The following is a 23117-nucleotide window of genomic DNA, read 5'->3' as shown; positions in this document are numbered from 1 at the left end:
TGGAAAACTAAGTAGTACTAGAAAAAACATCTTAGGGTCTTACAGAAGTAAAGATGTTCACCAAACTTCAAAAAAGTGCAGCATAATGTTACTCTACAATAGGTTGTGACGACTTTGAATATATCATCATCATCAGTACATAAGGTAATCAAAAGTATATGAGGAAAAAGGTATATTCAGAAAGGGGAAAGCATGCCTATAAGTATATTATTAAGTATATTATACAAAAATGTGGCTTAAAAATGTATACATACAATGTGGCTTAAAAAGTATTTGGCAGCCACCGATTGTGCAAGGTCTGTAATTTTCATCATAGGTATGAGAGACAGAATGTAAAAAAAATCCAGAAGATCACACGGTATGATTTCTAAATAATTTCTTTGTATATGGTGCAGAAAATAATCAAGCTACAACTACAATCAAGCAAGAATCAATCAAAGACCTGTTACTTCTTCTTTAAGAAGGTCTTCTATACTTCATTCATTACCTGTAATAATGGCACCTGTTTAAAAAATATCTGTATAAAAAATACCTTTACCGGGGAAGAGGTGGCCTAGCGGTTAAGGAAGTGGTCCCGTAATCAGAAGGTTTCTGGTTCGAACCTCAATCCGCCAAGGTGCCACTGAGGTGCCACTGAGCAAACAAACGTTATGTCACCGTGTGCTGCAGTGTATCACGCTGCATCAACATGGATTCAAATCCTGCAGCACTCGAAAGGCCCTCCTGTTTTTTTGCAAAGGAGACAGGACAACTGATCCGATTAAGGAAAGGATGAATTGGGTCATGAGTTTTTCCAAAAACGTTATTCCATCAGTAATACCATTGAAGATGAAATGTGGCTGCATCTTCCAGCATGGCAATGATTCCAAACACACTGCTCAGACAAAGAAGGAGTAGCTACGTAAAAAGCATTACAAAGCCTAGCCAGTCTCCAGACCTCAATCCATTAGAGAATTTGAGGAGGGAGCTGAAAGTCCATGTTGGACAGTGACAGCCCAAAAACATCACAGCTCTTGAGAAGTTTGGCATGGAAGAATGGGCCAAAATACCAGCTACAGTGTGTGAAAACCTAGAGAAAACCTAGAGAAAATGGGCCAAACAAGGTTACATTACAAAGTATTGAGGAGAACTTTTGCTATTGACCAAATACACTACTCACAATAGTGGATGTTTGTTTCACTTCAGACATTTTTGGGATATTGAGGCAATTGTATCGGGGGTGATAGACACACCTCATTTTGTGTTTTCCATGTAACGGTCTCATTGTGTACAGGTGTAACTTATATTGGGGCCAATATCAAGAGACAACCTTTCTCAATGTGCCAACCTTTCTCAACATTCTGTGGGTATAAAAGTTCATCATTCAAACAGCCATGAAAACATGACATCACTTAATGGATAAGCAGCATCCATTGGTCATGATGCGCCTTTGGGTCGGTGGCAGGCGGTCAGGTGTTGCTTGTGAACTTGGTGTGTCTCAAAGTGTCATCAGTGTCATCAGACTTGCATCAAAACACAGAACAGAGTTCATGACAGACCCAGGAGTGGAGCCCCACAAGTGACAGACCGCAATGATGACCGGTACCCAAGGACCTATTCACTCAGACATGTTATGCAACAACCACATAACACATAATGTTTACAAGTTGTAAAGGATACTAGGGTTTCTGTTTCCACATATCTGTTATGTGGCAGAATTGTCAAAGCTCGACTTCAGGAAGTTGGAGTTACTCATATGGTATGGCCATCAATGTCCCCTGACCTGAACCCCATAGAGCACGTCTGGGACAAGTTGAATCAGAGACTGAATGATCGTACCCCACCCCCACGTGACCTGGCAGAACTGCATGTAGCACTTGTGGAAGAGTGAAACTCATTGCCTCAGAACAACATTGTGTCTCAAAAATAAATTTGTTGGGAATACTCCCAAATCCATTTCCATGCCAGGCCTTTAGTACGGTTATTCCAAAAGGTTACAGCAGAGGGAGCAGAGGCGAGTTCCCTTAGAAAAAGAGCTCTGATATTTCTACCAGTCTTTTTTTTTTAAGGTTAAAGGGACGTGGGGACGTTTTCTCTGCAGCGGAATTGAATGTGTCTACGCAGGGCTCTCTAGCTGGCAACACAAACGACGGTAATAAAGAAGGCCGCCATGATGGCGGGAGGCGCAACGTCACTTCCTGCGCGGCGCTGGGCGGGGTGCACCGGAAGCCGGTTGAAATGAGGAAGACGGGGCGGCGCAGCCAGTCGTACGTGCGTCGGGCGGCGGGCAGATAGCGAGAAACGAGAGAGGCCGTCCTTGGCGTCCATAGTCTTTCTTAGTCTTCCTTGCGACGTGGCCCAGGTCGCCGAAATTGCTTTTTGTTTCTGTCGTGCGGCGTGAAGACGACATTAAAGCGTGTCGACTCGGCGTGTCGTATCCGGTAAATTAGCGGCGCGGCTCGTTAGCTGGCTACTCCAAATTGGCTTATCGACCGTCGGCGTGTTTTCCGCGCGTCTTAATGCCAGTTTCCCCAGTGCCGGAGTAATCGAGTGGCCGCTCGTTTCCGCCCGGTTCGGATCTCGCCTGGTTCTGGGACGCCGCCGAGATTGAGGAGTCGCCGCTCAGCTCTGATTTCCAGTCCGGACTTGTTTGCGGGGCGTAGTTTCTCAGCCCCGACTCCGCGGCCCGCCGCCGCTTATTCGCACACGAGCGTCCGCCTTTTGCCACATTTGCCCGCGTCTTTAAGAGCAGTTCTTTAGTCAGAAAACTAACTTCGATCAAATAATAAACAAAAAAAAAAATGGCCGGAGCGAACAGCGTCGAGGCGGTGAAGCGCAAGATTAAAGTTTTGCAGCAACAGGCGGACGAGGCCGAGGAGCGAGCCGAGATCCTGCAGAGACAGGTCGAGGAGGAGAAGCGGGCGAGGGAGCAGGTAAAGGACACTCTCCAGTAAAATGAAAGAAAAAATTAAAACGTTTTTCATTAGTAGGACGCGGCGCTTGGTCCGAATGGCCGCACGAGTCCCCCGCTGGGCCGCGACGAGCCGCGTTAAAGATGCCCGGGGCGACGCGGTGTCGGTTGGGTGTTTACAGCAAACCGCAGCGGCCTCGCCCGCAGTCGCGCTGTCACTTGGTCGCCCAACGCTTGTCGGCGTGGCCGGGCCGTTTGTTTCGCTCTGGTGGTGCTTCTGACAGCACTTCAGGGCCTGCAGGTGGTCGGCCTGGTGAGGCCAGTTGGCTTGTGATTGAGTAGTATGTCGCATGTTCTATTCTAGACAAGTTAGGCCTTAGTTTTGTAACTCACAATCTGTGGAAACCCAATGAGAATTGCTGGTGTCTTCTCATTGTTAGTTAAGTGTCTTGCTCAGGGACACGATGGTAGTGAGTGGGATTTGAACCTGGGTCTTCTGGTTCATAGGCGAGCGTGCTACCCACTAGGCTCCTACCACCCTCACTTAAGATCACCTTATCTGCTTTTTATAAAATATTTTTATATATATATGTGTGTGTGTGTGAGAGATATATATACACACACACACACACATATATATATATATATATATATATATATATATATATATATATATGTGTGTGTGTGTGTGTGTGTGTGTGTGTGTGTGTGTGTGTGTGTGTGTGTGTGTGTGTGTGTGTGTGTATGGTGTTTGTAGCATAGTGAGTAACTTGTCTCTGAACCAGAAGTCCCAGGTTCAAACCCCACTTACTACCATTTTGTCCCTGAGCAAGTTGCTCCATGGGGAATGTTCCTGTAACAACTGGTTGTAAATCGCTCTGGATAAGGGCGTCTGATAAACGCCTTGAATGTTTTTTTTTAATTTATATCTGACTCCCTCTACTTCAGACTCTGAATATGATTTGACATTCCTTTGTTGGTAAATTCCACAGGAAAGTCATAACCGCCTCAAGGCCTGCGCATGTCGCCGGGCCGGTTAGCATCACTGCGCTCCACTCTGCTAATGATTAGCTGCCTATGATCAATGGGGCAAATGTATTTCTCCGTTGGCTTGTGATGGCCCTGCCAGTAAAGGCAGCTGCTGAACGTGGGCTGCACCCTTAACTTGTGTAGTCATGCTCTGATGCTGCGGAAGGTCTGCTTGCCAACTGATTGTGAGGTTTTTTTGGGCTCAGGCCAGAAGGGAAGTGACACAGACTTAATGGCATGGAATTACTGGGCCGATGGAGCGCCAGTTATGCATTTGTCTTTTCTGTGTCAGATACTTTATCTGCTGTGGTTTTTTTTGCTAACATGCTGCATTTAAAGCACATATAGGTTAAGTAGTTTGGACTAGATAGGATATTTTAGAGCTCTTGTGCATTTTTTTTTTTTTTTTTTTGTCTCTTGTTAGCTGTTGGTCTGAAACTTCACAACATTCACAGTTGTGAAATGAATTGTAAAAGAAATACAGGAAATTCTGTAACGCAAGTGTCATTAGTATGAACACAAACCGTATAGGGGAGGACTTGCATGTTTCTACGGCGATTGGTGACTAATATCACGTTGTGGTGCTGTGGTGGCACGAAGGCCTGTTCTTGATGGTGCCATGGTGGCAGCGTCTCGCCCGTCACAGTGCGCTGCAGTCAGCGCTGTTGTCACGTTATAGGCTGTGCTTTTGTTCTGTTCTTATTGTTCTTAGATGCATGTTCTGGTTCTGACCTACTTAGTTGCATACCAGTTGGTCCCATCTGCTCTGGTTTTAACCCCCGTTTCATTCCTACTAATTCTGTTTCAGCTATGTGATAATCACTGTTCTTTTTTCCCCCCATGAGACACTTTTTAAACTCGCCACTTTGGTACCACTTTTTTTTTGCTCCTTCACACATTCACTCCATTCCTGAGGTGAAACGGTGAGAGCAGATGCTCCAACATGCTGAAACGTTTAAATGTTGCAATCCTCATTTACCCCACATGTAATCAAGCATTTCACACAGGCCTCCATGTTCCTCATTATTCAAAATCAGTTGCCCTTCAGTTTAAAACTTTTTTTTTTTTTTTTTTCTTTCTGATATCTCACTTTTTTTTCCCCCCTCTTCTCCCACTGCTCTCCACACATGCTCAGGCTGAGGCGGAGGTGGCCTCTCTGAACAGACGCATCCAGCTGGTTGAGGAGGAGCTGGACCGCGCCCAGGAGAGGCTGGCCACCGCGCTGCAGAAGCTTGAGGAGGCTGAGAAAGCTGCTGACGAGAGTGAAAGGTGGGCTGGTCCACGGCCTCTCCTGCCTAGTGGCTGGCAGACTGCTGGGGGCTAGTTTTAACCCTGTCAGGGTTCAAGAGTGTGATCTAATTTCTCAATGGTGCAACAAAAATGCGTCGGTGCATAAAGTCCCGAGGTGTAAGCAACCGACACATATTGGGGAACGATCATAAAAGAGGTGATTAGCCTGGACCACATCAAATGTGACCACACTTTTTTTTTAACTTTTTTTTTTTTTTTCTTTTTTTTTATTTAGATTTTCCATTTATTTAATTGGCCTTGTTTTGATTTCAGCTCAGTGAAGCACTTTAAGCACCAAAGTATTTTCACCAAGTTACCTTTCTTGTAGAATTGTGCTTCAAATAAAGAACTTTAACCGGATTTGTTAATCATTTACAAGTCCGTATTGCCTTTATGAGCGGCAATTTACAAAGGGCAAAAAAGTAAACCTATAAAACTGCGTTGTTGAATGTGATGCCGTCGGAAATTTGGTGCGCCTAAGAAAAAAAAGTTAGTCTGGAGCCCCGCCAGTTGGTTTTCATGTTGCAAAGTGGGGAAATGGATGCTTTTGGTGATTTTTCGGTGTCTTGAGTTGGACCTGATCTGCCTGATCACCGGTAGATTTGTAGGACTTGCATTTAAATACAAGCTGACCAAGCATGTGAACAAAATGCTGTTTTGATGTTTTTAGTTTGTGGAAGAAGTAGAGTAAGTTAATTCTTAATGTTAGTTCTGAGGAGAGTTCGACAGATTTCAGCAGATCAGCCTTCATGACTAGGCACCATGCAGACATGTTAATGGGATTTCTATATGAGATAATAGAGACTCTCAGAAGGGTGAAATGTTAGCACTTCCACATCGTGTTCAGTCATGAACAAAAATCCTACTGCAGCGTCATTTGCACAATGCCCAGATGCTTTTGCGATGTGTTTTAACTGGTTTTATTATAATCTGGAATGATAGTTATTTTGGTTTTCATGTATGCATTCATGGAACCGTGTCATTGAAGCGGAAGCCCTTATCAGAACTCTTCTTAGCACTAACATTTTAGTAAAATATTTGTATCCGCGTGGAGATGCCTGCCCTGATCATGCGCCTGACGCTGTTACTTTCCCACAGAGGGATGAAGGTGATTGAGAACAGGGCCCTGAAGGATGAGGAGAAGATGGAACTGCAGGAGATTCAGCTTAAGGAGGCCAAGCAGATAGCTGAAGAGGCCGACCGCAAGTATGAGGAGGTGAACTAGCCCACTCCACCCATACATCCTCCCCCACCGTTCTTGTTTTTTTTTTTTTGGCAGGAGCTAAGCCTGTTCTCCATCCATCTCTCGCTCTGTACATGTGCAGGTGGCTCGTAAGCTGGTGATCATTGAGGGAGATCTGGAGCGCGCTGAGGAGAGGGCAGAGCTCTCTGAAGCGTGAGTCGTGTTCACTTTCCCTGTGTCTTGTGGACATACACACAAATAACACTGACTTGAAGGTCACTTAGACATTTATTACGTTAGTGTTTTTCAAACATGTGACCATGAAGCAGCATGAATATTATATGTGCAGTTTACGCTGCCATTAAACCAGTTAGCCCACTCACACGATCATACCAACACGCATGTTAGACATAGGTTTACACATACTTGCACAATGTCATTTTGCCGTCTGCATGCGAGTTTCTTTTTAGCATCTAATCAGTTTTTACCACAATCACCTAACTGAACTCGATTGCATCTCACATCTCCATCCGAGTTCCACTGTGCAAAGGCTTTGTGCATGTTTCCAGCCCACCATGACCCCACTCCTTTACCCCCCCTCTGTCTGCATGCGCTTTCCCTGTCATGTGACTCCGCCTCCCCCTCCTCCCTCCACTAACAGCACGCGGCGGAGGCTGGAGGAGCAGCTGCGGAGTTACGACCAGGCACTGAAGACCCTGCAGGCCGCAGAGGACAAGGTACTGCCTCCGCTCCGGCCTGCGCGCCTGCACTGGATACGCCAGTCCGCGGTGGTGAAGTTCAAATTACAAAAGTTCTCAGCCTCAACTCGAAGTTCTGATTTGGTGATCGAAATGTCTTCACCTTCCTCATTGTGGCCTTTTGCACCACCTCGCCTCCACTTTAGGAAATGGTGAACTAAAAAAAAAATAGTAAGGAGGAGACTTGAGTTTTAGAGCTTGTGGTTGCAATGGAGGCCAAGCCACCCAGCCTTTATCCTCACAGGGTCTCAGGATTTCAATTCCATCCTTGTTAACCACCCAGAGTGCCTCCACTGCCTTGCTGCTGCCTACATTTGCTGCTGATTCTTCATTCCCACCCCCTCACACTCTTCTGTTCGCCTGCTTGATCATGTAGTAACCACTCTCCATCTTCATCTTTTTTACCTCCTGTAAAGGTCAAAACAGGCACTAACTACACCAACTTTAATGCTTAATGGCCCATCATGTTTTTTCTATTTACTACAGCCCAATTACATTAACAGCCACTGGACCCCCCCCCCCCCTCCATTTTATTTCCTCATTCCCCAGGATTAAGATCATGTTTTTTCATTACGTTATATATCCTAATTGTAAATTTTGTCTTTTGTTTTGTCTCCCTGGACCGGCCCCCTCTGTGCTTCCCCCACTCAATCATCATATTTCCTCCTTCTCCCTCTGGCCCCTCTCTCTATCCCATATCCCCCATTCCTTCACACTCTCCCATGTCCCCTCCCCTCACCCTTTCCCACACTTCCTGCCCTTCCCTCTTTTTATTTTGCCAAAATAAACTGAAATGCAAAATTAAAAACGCACAAAAAAATCCTGCAGCAAATGTGCCGAGTTGGAGGAGGAACTGAGAAATGTCACCAATACCTTAAAATCCCTGGAGGCCCAGGCTGAGAAGGTATGAGGGAGGGGGCTGCACGCATTATCTTGGAACTTCTTCAATGGCTCAGTCCAGTCTTTGGGGGGGGGGTGCAGATTGTTTTTAGCCTGATGCTCATAGAGCTGCCTCTCAGATTCACAAATCCTCATGGGATGAGAAACTAAGAGACTTTTTTTTTTTTTTTTTTAAACTGATGGTAAAAATGTATATTTTCAGGATTCTTTCATCTGCCTCCCTCCAAAACTGATGCTCAGCTTCCCCGTGGTTCAGTTTAAAAAAAAAAAAAAAAAAAAAAAAATTTCTGTGCATGTTTCCCCATTTGAATTGAGTATTTACTTGGGTGCATGAATATGATTTTCATTTGCTACTTCTGTCTTGAAGTATTGAGCAAGCGTCAGTTTTAGTTTGTTTCATTACTTTCGACTAGAATGATTAACCTCAGCCCATGGGCCAAAACCTCCCATGCATTCATGTTCTATATCGCGGCAATGATTAACCTTTATTGGCGTGAAATGTGATTTTTGTGTTTCAGCTCTTTCTATGTGTGCTTTCTGAATGGTTCTGAATGTGTGCCTTTTAAGGAGCTGAACTTTGAAACATGTCCCAGAACCTGTTTGCACCTGATCCTGGGGCATTCTTTTGGGGTGTATTTAGTCTGTGTTGCTCTGACATCTTATGGCAGACACGTTTCAAAGTGCTGTGACAACCCAGCCTTGATGTGTGCAGCCTTGTTTCATGCTTGTTTGCATAGTTGCGTTAGGCCCCCAGCACCAAATACACACTCCGCCCTCTTCCTTTTAAAGAGAGGCCCCTTATCTTGTATTACAGGAGGGTGGGGTCGAGTGGCGCTGCACTGTCCCCCCTCTGGTTGGGACCGTGGTCTCAGCCAGGCCGCGCAGCTGCGAGGCAGTGCTGGGCCACGCCCCAGTGTGACGGCAGCTCTCCGCCCTACGCGACGCGCACAGAGAAAAACAGCAGAGCTGTTCAGTCCTGCCCAGTGATGTAATCCTCCCAGCCTACCGCCAGCCTCTTCTCATTCACTGTAAAACACGGCAGCGGGCTGATTTACAGCGTCCACCCCCCATCCAGGGCGTCTGTTCTGGCCTGCAGGGCGTTGGTGGTTTTGGAAGTAGTCACAAAAGTAATCCTCCTGCCGGCGGTTATGCTGTAGCAGTCTCATTCCACATTGGATGTAAAAAGTTATCAGATAGGTTGACAACTGAATCTGGATTCAGAAGTTATGATCGTAAAGATTGTTTTTATATATATATGTATATGTGAGAGTTAAATATCCAGTTTTGTAGTCAGTGTAGTAGTGTTCTTCTGGCTTATCTAGAACCACGGTGTGACCCCTTCTGCAAGGTGTGTTGTGTGCGGACGCGCTTTGTTCCTTTAAGACACATGTGGCTTTAATCATGCAGCACATGCCAGCCAGGCCCAGAGGGGCTGAACAAAGAGAAAAATGTCAGGCAGCCAGGGCGCACGTAACTGCAGACAGCTGTAGGACCAGCTCCCCCCAAAGTGTCTTTCTTTGAAATTGCATGAGTCTAATAAGCTGAAGAATGAAACTGCTGTGCTTTGAGACGTGTGGTTCTCTGATTGGCTCTCTGTGTCCCATCTTCCCCAGTACTCCCACAAAGAAGACAAATATGAGGAGGAGATAAAGATCCTGTCTGACAAGCTTAAGGAGGTGAAGTTCTTGTTAATTTTAGCTACTATTTCTTTTATACAACTTAAAAAATGATATATATAATATTTGCATTTTTTTTTTTTTTTTTTTTTTTTTTTTTGCAGGCTGAGACCCGTGCTGAGTTTGCTGAGAGGTCAGTGACCAAACTTGAGAGGACCATCGATGATCTGGAAGGTAGGGGCCCCTTTTTTTTTTTTTTTTCTCTTTTTATTTATGGAGCCAAACGGAGTATTCAGTTTGTTACCATATTCTCACACTGTGTACACCCCCACAGACGGCCAGTCATGGAAGTGCAAGTCCATTACTGTGGAGTTGGACCATGCCCTATATGATAAGCCCTATGTTTAAATACTCTGCCAAGCCTTGTGTTTGCAGTGTGCTGAGTGTTGTGTGTCAGGATTGAAAACTCAGAATATTTTTATTCTTATTAACCCACTCTCATAAAATGAGGTTGTGTTTGTGACACTGTCAGACTTTTATCGGCACCGATGTGCCTTAACTGCACGTACGCGTTGAACTAATTCCACACGCAGTCAGTCCCATCACCTGGCTGCTGTGTGTAAATCTGAGACCGGAACGCCTGTGCCTGGCTGTGCCTTGCCTTAGTCTTTAAACAGAGTTCCACAAAGCTGTTTCCTTGGCAACAACATAGTGCAAGCAAAACAGTGAAGTTTCTGCATGGACGCTGCATACGGCGACGGCACCTCTTTCGGCGTGGGTTGGTGCTCAAAGCCCCAGGATATTCATGTTTTGATGAATCTGGTGAATCTGGTGTCCATATAAAATACAGCCCCTGCTGGGATGCTGAGATCTACTGTGCAGGCATTATGCATCCTCGCCGAGGATGGTTGGAGATGTTCACAGAACGTGCTTGTGCCTTGCAGGTGTAGCGTGTTGAACCTTGTTCGTATTCTGGATGTAGCTGTGTGTGTTCCAGAACGCTGGAATGTGGCGTGCGTCTTGAACCCTCAGCCCCCCACCCATACTTCTTTCTCTCCTTTTGTTCGCAAACTAATTTCCTGAAGTGTGTCTAGAGAGAGTGAACGTGATTCCACCATCTTGGCATGATTGCCTTTTCCCTGGAATCTCTTCTACCACCACAGTCTCCCCCTCTCTGTCTCTCTGCATGCGTTTCTGGCACGGAGGTAGTTGGTTGCCTGTGTTTCTGGGTCACTGGCTTGTCATTGTCTCAGTTCATCTGGACCGTGTGCGTGTCACTGCTCCCTTGTCCCTTTTTTTTTTTTTTTTTTTTTGAACACTGTGACTTACGGTCTCTCCACATTTAATGAAGAGAAGAGGAAAGAAGGTCTCTGACTGTGGTCACTGTCTGCAACCCCCCCCCCCCCCCCCCCCCCCCCCCCCCCCCCCCGTCCACCCATTCCACGTCGTTTTATGATGCATATTTTCCAGTAGCACTTCTGAATTTGTTGGGACAACTATATTGTGTGTGTGTGTGTGTGTGTGTGTGTGTGTGGTGTGTGTGTGTGTGTGTGTGTGTGTGTGTGTGTGTGTGTGTGTGTGTGTGTGTGTGTGTGTGTGTGTGTGTGTGTGTGTGTGTGTGTGTTCTACGTTGAACAGAGAACGCAGTGTGCTCTGAACATTGGGTCGTTACAGAGGAGAGCGCACTTTTTGCAGCTTTGGTGTCATGAACAACGCACTGATCTTCTTCCTGACCAAATATGGTTCCTGCCCCGAGTTAAAGCCGCTGCTGCTCCTTCGTCTGGATTTGTCTGTACATGACCACTGACAAAGGAACTAGGCAGAATAAGAATTGGCTTGCATTGAAGGTTCGTTTTGCGCAACCTTTCAAATGACTAAGTACTGTGTCAGACTACCGAAGTTCAGGGAAGTAGATCTCACATGCTCAGCTGCAGTCACGTGATTCAGGAGAGGAAGTGTCGTTGACTGTGAAGCAAGTACAGAAAGTGTGGTGGACTCATCCCCCCTGGAACTGGGTGCACATCTTGGCTTTGGCTAGATGAGGCGCTGTTGCTATGGTCCAGTGGATGCTTTGTGTTGGTCACTACTATCATTTTTAGAATCGCTTTGTGGACATTGATAATGGATCAGTTCAACTCAAGTTAATGATTAAATTCCTTTTGCAAGTTGGCTTGGGAAGTGATGTTTTCTGTTTAAACAGGCTGCACATTCATCAACAATGGTCAATTCACAACCCTTAATCAGCACGCTCTGTTTAACTACCTCAGAAATTCCAGGTGTGTGTGTGTGTGTGTGTGCGCACTCAGACATGTTGAATGGAATCTCAGAAATGTTGCGTGTAGCTCTCGCTTAATGCCAGTATTTGTCTAGGACAGGACACATGTTAGTGGTTTAACCGATTTGAAGTAAATGGAAGTCAGGTGAAAGCTAATTTTGGACATTAGGACCATTTTCCAGGGAGGGTGGGGGAGTATAATACATGCAGCAAGCAGCATGGTCTGTGCAATTCATGAGTCTTCTTTGTGTGTCTCTTGCAGAGAGGCTGGCGCACGCCAAGGAGGAAAATCTCAAGATCCATGCCACCCTGGACCAGACTCTGCAAGACCTCAACAGCTTCTGAGCCCTCAAACTCACTTTCCCCTCCCCTCTGTAACCTGGTCACTTCTCTCTGTCACCAGAGCCATCTGGTCAAGGTGACTGGCTTAGAGTTCAGGACAGATGCATACATTTAGATTTCTTTTTCCCTGCACCCTCGGTGAAGGTAGCACTTGCTCCGGTCCTCGCTTGTGTCCTCATCTCCATGTCTAACAAATCTTGACGTGGTCCTAAATATCAAAAAGTTCAGTATATGTTCTGTTGCCTCTTGTTTATTTTTCGTGGATATTCTCCATAGCGATTTGATACTTCACAGCTGAGTTTTGCATTCTAGTATAATGGCGGCAAGCAGTGGTTCATCTCTCAGCTTTTACTGCACAGTCTCATCTCTTAGTTGAAGGTCTGTCTGCTCCTGAGAAATGGGACAACATGGGTCCTGTGGGATGGGGCTTTTAGAGCATGTGAAATCTACAGCAAAATGACCCATTTCCTTTGCCACAAGAATGGGATCATTCAGGCTCTTGAATGGACTAACAGCCTCTGTCTTTCTCTTTTGATCTCCTATACATGTCCCTTTGCACCTCTTAACTACACAACCCCACTAACGCTCTCCTACTTTAATGGAGCACTATTACCAAAATATTTGTGACTGTGCCAATTAAAGTGTGGGACCATGTTTTCTTTGTCACTTTAGCTAAGCGTTCATGCTATAGTAGGAATATGTGATGAGGGTGGGAGGGGAGAGGGATTGCATTTGAAATAAGGGAGATTCTTTCTGTGTGGCTCAGTTTTAAGGTATTGATCCCCATGAATAATCAGCCATGTTATCCTAGAAGCACTGAACGGTTCCTATTTGTTTTGCTTTTGCTATTTTTAAGAACAGGTAGTGTGCATGGTTCATTTTGTAGTATTTCTCAAATCATATACGCCTTGAAGGTCATGGGGTAAATCAAGCCTTTTGTAGCCTTTTTTTTTAGTTTTAATATATTTGGATGAGATCACTTGAAGGCAGAAGTGAAGGAGGGGTGATCAGCAAATCACATTCCACTGCCTAAAGGAACGATAAGGGGCAAATGTAGAGGGAAGGGCGAATGAACAAATGAAAAAGGGTATGAGCCAAACATCTCATAAGTGTAACCTGTTCTCTCTCTTTTTTTTTTTTTTTTTTTTCTCCCCTCTTCTCTTTGCAAAGTAAAGTGAAAGCCAAACATTTAAGATGGAAAAAGTTATTAACATTTTTTTTAACTGGAAATTAAAATCCTGGGTTTCAAGATGTAAACAGTTTATCAGCAGTGTTTCATTGTAATAATCACGATAAAAGTACAAAGATTTTTTTTTTAAATAAAAAGGACCATGATTCTTATTGACATTACAAGCTTCACTGACTCTGTTTATCTTTGTGTCAAAAATACTTAGCAAAATACTGTACATTACAAGTATGCTTCACGTATCAATAGAATTCATTTCAGTGACTATGCAAGGGTGATGCACATATGACTATAAGCAAAGCCAGATAGTACAATTTTAGGGCAAAAAAATGTTCCTCAATAATGACTCATTTGTCATTTTGACACTATTGTGGCAAAAAAAAATCCATTATCCAGTTATTACACAGGTTGACCCCTAGTGGTAAGTAGCATAAATTAAAACTGTGCAAGGGTTGTAGTCGTCTTTATTGCCCAGAATTTGAAATTATATCAGAAAGGAATATACTCAGGTCTGATTATAGACAATATCATGTATAGTTTTAAGATGCATTTATTCTGAAACCAAACACAATAATTCATGCATGTACATTCAGACCATGTACAAACAGCTCTCCATTGAAGGGGCAGTGGTGGCCGATAAGGAACCGGAAAGTTGTGGGTTCAGATCCTGAACGGTCAAGGTACCATCCCCACACACTGCTCCCTGCAGGCATTTCATGGCTGCCCACTGCTCACAAAGGGGGTTGGGTTAAATGCAGAGGACACATTTCGTTGTGTGTACCATGTCACAAAATGACAATCATGAACATGTTTACATAAAACAAGTCTGCTGTCTCTGTTGTCAATTGTCACGTCTTTGGGGCGGTTCCTGTGGAATTATTTGTGTTCTCTGTGATATGCTTGCAAACCAGTGAAAAGAGTTCTTTTAATTGTTCGTCTAGCACAGCAGGATCCCCGTCATTATGGATCATCCAGTCAAATTGTACTCCGTGGTCTAAGCCACATTCTGATTCTCCATCATCGATTCCTAAAAGAAGAGAATTTTATACATTTTATTTCCTCAGTGGCACCTTGGTGGATCTGGGCCACTTCCTTATATTACATTTACGGCATTTATCAGACGCTCTTATCCAGAGCGACTTAGTCAGTAGCAACTTGGGGTTAACGGTCTTGCTCAGGGACACAATGGTAAGTGGGATTTGAACCTGTGACTCCGTAGTCTTCTGGTTCATAGGCAAGTGTGTTACCCACTAGGCTACTACCATCCCATCCCTTAACCGCTAGGCCCCTCAATAAATGACAGCAGTGTGGAACATGAGTTGCATCTGCTGCCCGATTCGCACTCAGAGGAAACAGACTCGTAATCCGCGAACAACTGAGGTGCCACTGAGCAAAGCACCGTCCCCACACGCTGCTCACCGGGCGCCTGTCATGGCTGCCCACTGCTCACCAAGGGTGATGGGTTAAAGCTTCACTTCACGGTCAGCAAGACACTCAACCCCCTCTCCAGGGGGACTGTCCCTGTCGCTATTGGTTCAAAGTCGCTCTGTATAAGGGGCCGTCTGATAAATTCTGTAAATGTAGATAAAATAGTATAGAAATGTGTGTACAGCATCTATACCTGCTGTGAACTCCCAGCCCCTGTTCACCCTGCTCTGCTCCGAGGCCTCAACACGAACACAGTGGCACTGATGTGGAAATTCCTTCCAGAACCACTGCAGGTCGGACGCGCGTCGGGCATCGCTGACGATCTGCAGCGTGACACAGGAGACCAAAGCCCTCACGCAATCTGTGGACATTCGACGACACCGAATTCAGCCTCCGGCACCCACCCACACCGGCTGTGTCGCGTCCCTAATGGCCAGGCGGCAGAAGAAGCCCGGGTCCTGCTCCCGCTTCCTTTCACCCCACTGGATCATGTCCGCGCGGTACTGCTCCTTATACCGCCCCGCGCCAAGCAGCTCCGTAAAGTCCAGCCCTCGTTCCTGGCAAAGACAAGCACAGTGCGCCGGTGTTCTATCGTTTCATCCGACTCATCGAAACGTCCTACCAAAGGCAACTGCGCATGCGCACGCCCATAAACGCACGCTGCCCTCGCACCGCTATTCAAGTTTAGTTGGAGTAGTAAAAGGAAAAAAACGGCAACGACAGCATCACATACTTGTGTTTCTTAGCTATCAGAACATACCTGTGCTTTTTGGTCAATAAATTGTCGTATTCAAACAGGTAAAACACTGGTGGTAGGACAATCTGATGGGTGTTTCCGAGCAATCACAACATACTACTTGTGGTTTATGAACAGTATAATAGTATAATTATTATATAAACAAGCTGCACATCTCATTTGTACAGCTATCAGTCGTTATTAAAATAGGCTGCGGTAGGAAATTCTGACAAGGCAAGATACTCCGACAGAACACCAGAAGTTCGAGTTAAAAGCGGCGGACCCACCTGTGCATACTGCTCTTTAAGGGGCGCCGAGAGACGCAAAACACAGCAGACGTCCGCACCAAGTCTGCGTGGAAAAACAGATTCAGGACGCATTCACCAGAAACGACACAACAGGCGGCGAACGGCCTTACTTTTCCCGAATCAGGTCGGTCACGTAATCCTTCCCCGACTTGCGTTTGCCACTAAAGAGCAATATTAACACAGGACCCGCCACCGCCATGTCCACCTGAGCGGCTACCGTACCGCGGCAGTCAAACACTTCCCTGTTAGCGGCGTTGTCCAATCACACCATTGAAACGTTTACCGTAATTGCCAACATAGACGTACGCGAGAAATAATTTCAGGCACTTATTTATACCATTTAGTCTTTAAATACAGTATGATATCAAAGATCAAATCAATTCAGATCAATTGCAGCATAAGATCCTTATTTCTTGTGAGCACACCTTCAGATGCTTTAGTTTTTTTTTATAATAGGGCGAGTTTAATCGTTCTTTTTGGTTATGGGGTGAGCGTCACGCCATGGGTTTCATGAACCTCCGATGTTGAAACGACAGGGGGTCAATGAAATTCAGATGCGTTTCAACATAAATATTGGCCCATTTACCAGACAAGGAAAGGCGCTTTCCATCAGCTAATTGTATACCTGAATTCGTAATATAATATTTCTTTAAAAACTGTAGTGGAATATATAATAGGGAAACGTCTTAGCGAGGAACGCCCACCGACAACCTGGTAAATGGTTTGATCGGGTGACCAGCTCTTATTTTACAAGATGGCAAGTTCACTGCTTGGACGTATTTCTGTGATTCAACGAGACATAGCTTCACCAGTTAAACATCTAGCTTATGTTCGGGTAAGCTTTAAAGTGTGAGACTCTAAAATATGCAGGGCTCATGAAATTCTGTCGTGTTGTTTGTGGCGCGTGTCTAGGGAAAGATTCGACCCTTGTGTCAATTCACGATTTAAACTTTGTCCACATCTACAGCTGTCTGGCTCGTTCATCATTTGCTCATATAACTGGATTAATTACATACATTTATACACATTGTACCGCCACCTGCTGTCAGTTCGAAGTAACCCTGACCTTTCACCTACTTTCGCCTTTGACCTCTGCGCAACCACTTCTGCGCTTATTTACATTTTTATTTTCAGCATTTATCAGACGCCCTCATCCAGAGCGACTTACAATCAATAGTTACAGGGACAGTCCCCCCTGGACACACTCAGGGTTAAGTGTCTTGCTCAGGGACACAATGGTTGTAAGTGGGGTTTGCATCTGGGCTACTACCACTTTTATGACATTTCCCTCTGCCTGTTGTTTCAGTTGTTCTCTAATGGAAGCCATGCCCTGTGCCAAAAAGTGCCACCCCAAGCCTCGTTCTTCCCCGTCAAGGAAGCGCCCATGCTCCTGCCAGGAACGTTCAAAAACAAAGTGGCCTTCATCACTGGTGGAGGCACGGGATTAGGGAAGGGAATGGCATCCACTCTGTCAGCCCTTGGTGCTGAATGTGTCATTGCAAGCAGGTACGGTCATGTGATCATCAGGCATTTGGCTCTGTCGAGGGCTCTAGGAGCCGTTATGCTTGTAAGTATTAAGAACTGAGGGATCAGAAAGCCAGGAGCAAGATGACAGCCCTTCCAGAATATTTTCATTCTAACCACTCATCTTCTTGATCTTCAGGTGATCAATAGCAGTATGAAACAAATGTAACAGCTTCTTAATCTTGCATTCGTAGAAAGCTTGATATTTTGAAAAAGACTGCGGATGAAATCTCTCACAAAACGGGAAACAAGGTAAATCTTAGTTCTATATACACATTTGTTGTGTGTCCAGTAGACTCTGTGTCGTACTGACGCTGTTGATCTGGTCACTGCAGGTCCATGCTGTACAGTGCAATGTGAGGGACCCGGCATCAGTGGGAGCTGCCGTGGATTCTGTTGTTAGTCAAGTTGGTCTCCCTGATGTACGTAGGTCCAGACACTCTACATGTATCCTGGAGTTTAAATTAGATTTTAGGTTGTTGTTTTTATGATATTCGGCCTTCTATATTGTGCTTTCTGTGGTAGTTTAGATTGAGTGAAACCAAAGAATGATATTAGTGGGTTTTTATTTATTAGTATGAATTCATGTTTTGGTCCTCAGGTAATAATCAACAACGCTGCAGGTAATTTCATCTCCCCTTCAGAGAAACTTTCTGCCAACGCCTGGAAAACCATCACTGACATTGTGCTGAACGGCACAGCCAACGTCACTCTGGAAATTGGAAAGCGCCTGATAAAAGCTGGAAAAGGTGAGGGATAGTTTTTAACAGAATTAAAATAAGGCTATAATCTTTATTTGATGTACATTTAATACGATTTCACATTTAATAACAATCCTGTTTACCCTGAAACGCCACTGGGTGGCAGTAAATGTAAAGATCCAAAGGTTGACTACAGTAATGAAAGACAGGTCAGAGATATCTTCGTAATTACATTTTGCACACTGCCCCGTCCCTCTGGCCTCCATATCTGTTGTTTTGGATGCTTCTGGATGTATTCTTTCAGTGGAGTCACTTGTTCCTTGATTATCCTGGCCCTTTCCTCTTCCTGGAAAACAGTGATGAATGAAAGACAAAAACCACTAAAATTGGTTTCCTGTGTGCCTTGCAATGGAAAAAGAGTTAATATGAGCCTGTGCTATTTCATACATAGTCTTGAATACATTTTTATGCATTTCTATTAGTCGTTGGTTATTACCTACCCCAAAATTAAAATGCTTTTTTTTCAGATTGCACTTGAAAAAGAGCATGCTAGTAAACCACTGTCTATACAGCAATTTGAATGTGAGTCATATGATGTATTCATTTAAATAGATTCATTTATTTAGCCACCTGGCCAAAATGCGACAATCTGGAATAGCTATTATCTTTCCCGTCTGGTTCACTCATTTAACATTCTGACTGTCTAATTATTTTTGGATGCTCTGTAAACATACATTTATTATGGAATATATATTTTCTCTGGCCTTAGGGGCAGCTTTTCTGGCCATCACCACCATCTATGCTGAGACTGGCTCTGGATTTGTGGTGCCCAGTGCTTCTGCTAAAGCTGGAGTGGAAGCCCTCTGCATGTACGTCCCTCTTTTTCCAACAGGCTGGGGTGGTTGTGTACCAGCTTTCCTGCTGTCAACACAACAGGCTGTCACAGGCTGGTGGGAGATGTTTTTATGTCTCCCAAGTCAAACAGCATGCTACGCTAATGTATTTTTAAAGTGAGGCATTTATTAGCATAATGAAGGTCCCAGCACTTTTAATTTACATTTTAAATGTGAAAGCCCCTCTCCGATCTCTCCTCCATTTGTAAATTAAGATGGATGGAACGTGCTCGATCACGTCAGCAAGAGGGACACTTCTCACTTCACCTGATACGTATGGGCAGCTCATTAAAAAACATGAATTTTACCGACACTTTTAATGAAAGAATTATGTATTCTTCAAAATAAGAGCCATCTCATTACAAACCAAGAGGTCATTTACCCTGAGGTCACTTGTCATAAGCATTTTTAATCACTTCACTAATTTAGTGGTCTTGTTTAAGTGTGGGGAAATAATATACACTCCGGTCCCTTCGACCAGCCGAACCCTGGGCTGCCAGGGCAGGGCTGTCTTTGCCGGCCCATTGCGTTGTGGACACGCCCCCCTGTCTTTCTATTTATGGGTGCACGAGAAAAGCATTACAATGATAAATGGATCATTTAGCTCCTACCTCTGCTGCCTCAGACAGGCAGTTAGCAGGGAAGAACAGAAGGTGTGCACACACCCTACACACACTCACGCTCACACAGATGTTAATGCCGTCTGAAGGGTGAGAGGCAGGTGTGGACAGAGGGCAAACAGTAAAATTGCAGTTGGATTGTACTCCACGTGGTGTATAATTTTTTCCCCCCCTCTTTTGCTAGTAGAATTCCACCCTGAATTAATAATTAGTCTCACAGGAAAAATTTTACCTCACTGCCTTTACATGAACTCTAATGACATTTGCATTCTTAATCCATAGACCCTCTGCAGCTGTAACAGCTTCACCTCTCCTCGGGACGAGTGTTTATGGAACCTTTTGGCCATTTTTTTTTTTTTGTGAGGTCAGGCACTGATGTTGGATGAAAAGTCCTGGCTCGCAGTCTCCACTCTAACTCATCCCAAAAGTGTTCTGTCAGGGTTCTGTGCAGGCCAGTCAGGTTCCTCTACACCAAGCTGGACGCTGCTTTGTACACTGATGAGTGTTGTGCACGGGACAGGGCCGCTCCCAAACTCTTCATATTCAGTTGGAAGTGTGAATTTGTCTTGATTTGCCTTTCACTGGGAAAACGACCCCACGCCGAGGCTTTGCTTTGCTTTGCATTTGGTGAAGCCTGGAAACCCATTCCACAAAGAGCTCTATACACTTTTCTCGAGCTAATCCAAAAGTCACGCAGGGTTGGGAGTGGCTGAGTTACTATTATTCCCAGTTTCTTTCACTTTGTAATACTGCTAACAGTTGTCCATGGAATATTTCGTAGTGAGGAAATTTCCTAGGTGCAGGATTTTATGTATATACCTGTGGACGTGTATGTGATTCATTTGAATTCATTTATTAAGAGAAGTGTCTCAATGCTTTTGGCAATAGAGTGCATGTTTTTATTTCTCATCTGAATTCCGCTCCAGGCGCATCCTGTTTGGCCACCTCAGCAGCCTCATGCTCACGTGATCTGAATCATCGCTAAAACTTTTGATGTAGGCACTGGCTCTAGATATGCACATAAAAACTACATACTTTTTACCACGTGAACAGCAATTTTTTTTTATTGAAGTATTCATGATTTCTGCACATAAATTTCCATGCGGATATGTGCAGCAAGTGGGGAGAAATAGGCAAATAAATCTTATTCAGAATCCTGAGCATTAAATCTTTTCTTCTTCTTCTTCAAGCGCATGCTGTCTTGCGGAAGCCACCAATGTCCCCTGTGAGCTTCTGCAATTAATTTTCTTCAGTGGTGCATAAATTCCGTCATAAAGTGTGTTTCCGGACATGACCTCCTACAGAAACGTCCTATTTACTTAACATGCTCGTCAAATTGAGTGACTGCTCTCTCACCCAATTCTACAATTCTGTGTTTAAAATGACATGTGGGTTGGCTGACTGCAGGCCTTCACCGGGCCTGTGTCCTGAGGAAGTTCCAGGCACATTTCCAGTCAGGTCATTACGCACAACCACTTTATGCATTTCTTTTAGGAGATGGTTAAGGTGATCAGTGCATTCATAACTGTACAAATTTGTGATGTTTAGATAAATCACCAGCCTGATGGGCAGCTGTCTTTGACCGCTGTTCCTTTGTAACGATATACAGCATGTATGCATGGTTTTGATTTAATTTTTCTAAAAAAAAAAAAATACATATATTATATGGAGGATCTCCACAGTCATTTCCTAGAGTGATTTGGTTTGACCCCTGGAAAGCTTCTTGTCATTTCTCGCCACGCTTTAGCTGCTTCCGCTGCCGCTGTTAGATAAACCGAATTGAGAAGCGTTTGGTTTCCTGGAGATAACTACACATGGAGCCGGATCGGCCCATTAGGAGGGTTTAATGAGAAAAGGCGAGCGCATTTTTCACCGCTGGCTGCTCGGCTGTTTTTTTTTTGCTGCAGGTCGCTCGCTGGAGAATGGGGCAGATATGGCCTGAGATTCAACGTGATCCAGCCAGGGCCAATTAAAACCAAGGTGTCGTTTCTACGCCACCCCACACATCACATAGAGTTTCTTTACTCTTGTACTGTGTACTAGGGTCTGATTTGTCAGTTAAATGTTCTGAGTGATTCTCTGATGTCTGGTGTCCCTGCTCGTCTCCCCCGAAGGGTGCCTTCAGCCGCCTGGACCCTGCTGGCGTGTACGAACAGGTGTTGCTCGACAGAATGCCCGTAGGTCGGCTGGGCACTCCAGGAGAGATCGCCAACCTTGCTGCTTACCTCTGCAGTGACTACGCCAGCTGGGTGTCTGGGGCGGTGAGTTGGGTTCTTTTCTTCTCTCTCTCTCCCTCCCTCCCTCCTTTTTCTGTCTGACCTTGCGACTGCACTGAGCTGGTCACGGCCCAGTCTATCTCCCACTGCGGCGCTCTGGTTTCAGATGCTCTGGGGCTGCTGGCAGGGCTCTGCATCACTTCTCCATCCACTGTGACCAGTCAGCTTTATATGGATCCTACTATATTGGGATTTATATGGTTGATCATACTACAATTAAATGTGGAATATTTGTGTTTAAATATATATTAGTTTATGTATAGTTTTCTATTTTTATACATCTGTATATGTGTAATATTATTTAGAAAACAGTTGCACAATAATAGTCTATTATTATTATTGTGCTTATAGAAGTGCTTTCTTAGGAAGTTTATTTTTTTACCCCCAGATCATTCGAATGGATGGTGGAGAATATGTGCTCATGTCTGGAGAGTTCAATCACCTGAGAATGGTAAAAGGAAATGTTTAAGCATTTCCCCAGAGCAAAACTGGCCACAATTGATCCTCCTCAGACCCTCAGCACTCCTTGCCTGTTCTTCGTTCACAGGTCACAAAGGACCAGTGGTCGGAATTTGAATCCATGATCAGGAAAACGAAAAATGAATCTTAAAGCCCCAAGAACAACAATCGGATTGCTAAGGCGACATCTGCATTATTCTTCAAGTCATACTTTTCATGCAAATAGCTTGTTGTGATTCTGTTGGAGGCTTGAAAAGATTGTAATCATTAGGGTTGTAATTAAGCATGTGTTTCACAAATGTGAGAGTGTACTTTAAATGAATAAATAAGGGAGGGGATTCTGTAAATCATGGTGCTCAATTCCAGGAGATGTTCCATTCCACGCTGCTGTTTCTCCGGACGGAACGCTAAGTGGACAGGGTTTATTCTAACGGTGGTGAGACCAGCATGGGGCAAGTTTACTAACTTTGAGCCCTTTTTGAGTTTTCTGAAATACTGGATTACTACATTACTGTAGGGAAACAGCAGAATGTTCATTTCTCAACATGAAGTTCTAAAATCTAAACATCATGTTTTATGACTGTGTTCATCTTAGTAAGATACAACAGTGTTCTAGAAACATATGTACAAATCTCTTAGTTGTAATTTTTTTCAACGTATGTTATAACATGTCAAAAGAAATAAATATGTTCTTGTAAGATTA

General features: G+C 44.5%; 3 protein-coding genes across 6 annotated transcripts; 2 read left to right on the top strand and 1 right to left on the bottom strand.

Annotated features, from left to right (window-relative positions):
• The first annotated feature begins 2200 nt into the window (after nt 1-2200).
• Nucleotides 2201-13638, top strand: LOC114789780 (tropomyosin alpha-4 chain-like). 3 transcript variants are annotated; one of them, XM_028979158.1, is made up of 8 exons: nt 2201-2912; nt 5055-5188; nt 6308-6425; nt 6535-6605; nt 7054-7129; nt 9664-9726; nt 9831-9900; nt 10001-10127. In XM_028979158.1, exons 1-8 carry the CDS (start codon nt 2781-2783, stop codon nt 10072-10074), a joined length of 738 nt encoding a protein of 245 aa, XP_028834991.1. In that variant the 5' UTR covers nt 2201-2780; the 3' UTR covers nt 10075-10127. The 3 variants fall into 3 exon arrangements, with proteins under 3 accessions (XP_028834991.1, XP_028834990.1, XP_028834989.1); XM_028979157.1 differs by lacking the exons at nt 7054-7129; nt 10001-10127 and adding exons at nt 7979-8054; nt 12204-13638 and having other exon boundaries at nt 2203-2912; XM_028979156.1 differs by lacking the exon at nt 10001-10127 and adding an exon at nt 12204-13638 and having other exon boundaries at nt 2203-2912.
• Nucleotides 13639-13915: 277 nt separating this feature from the next.
• pmvk (phosphomevalonate kinase) lies at nt 13916-16171 on the bottom strand. Of its 2 annotated transcripts, none has more exons than XM_028981324.1 (5): nt 16052-16171; nt 15921-15984; nt 15302-15454; nt 15091-15220; nt 13916-14496 (listed from the first exon to the last, which is right to left on the bottom strand). In XM_028981324.1, the coding sequence occupies exons 1-5, from the start codon at nt 16138-16140 to the stop codon at nt 14318-14320; spliced, it is 615 nt and encodes a 204-aa protein (XP_028837157.1). In that variant the 5' UTR covers nt 16141-16171; the 3' UTR covers nt 13916-14317. The 2 variants fall into 2 exon arrangements, with proteins under 2 accessions (XP_028837157.1, XP_028837158.1); XM_028981325.1 differs by having other exon boundaries at nt 15308-15454.
• Nucleotides 16172-16643: 472 nt separating this feature from the next.
• On the top strand, nt 16644-23117 carry decr1 (2,4-dienoyl CoA reductase 1, mitochondrial). The gene is made up of 10 exons (XM_028980499.1): nt 16644-16776; nt 17248-17447; nt 17660-17717; nt 17801-17887; nt 18067-18214; nt 18936-19035; nt 21587-21659; nt 21794-21940; nt 22344-22406; nt 22503-23117. The coding sequence occupies exons 1-10, from the start codon at nt 16696-16698 to the stop codon at nt 22563-22565; spliced, it is 1020 nt and encodes a 339-aa protein (XP_028836332.1). The 5' UTR covers nt 16644-16695; the 3' UTR covers nt 22566-23117.

Source organism: Denticeps clupeoides, chromosome 5 (genome assembly GCF_900700375.1).
Source record: "Denticeps clupeoides chromosome 5, fDenClu1.1, whole genome shotgun sequence".
NCBI classification, from domain to species: Eukaryota; Metazoa; Chordata; class Actinopteri; order Clupeiformes; family Denticipitidae; genus Denticeps; species Denticeps clupeoides.
Note: the sequence above shows the minus strand (reverse complement) of the source record. Positions and strands in the feature narration are given on the sequence as shown.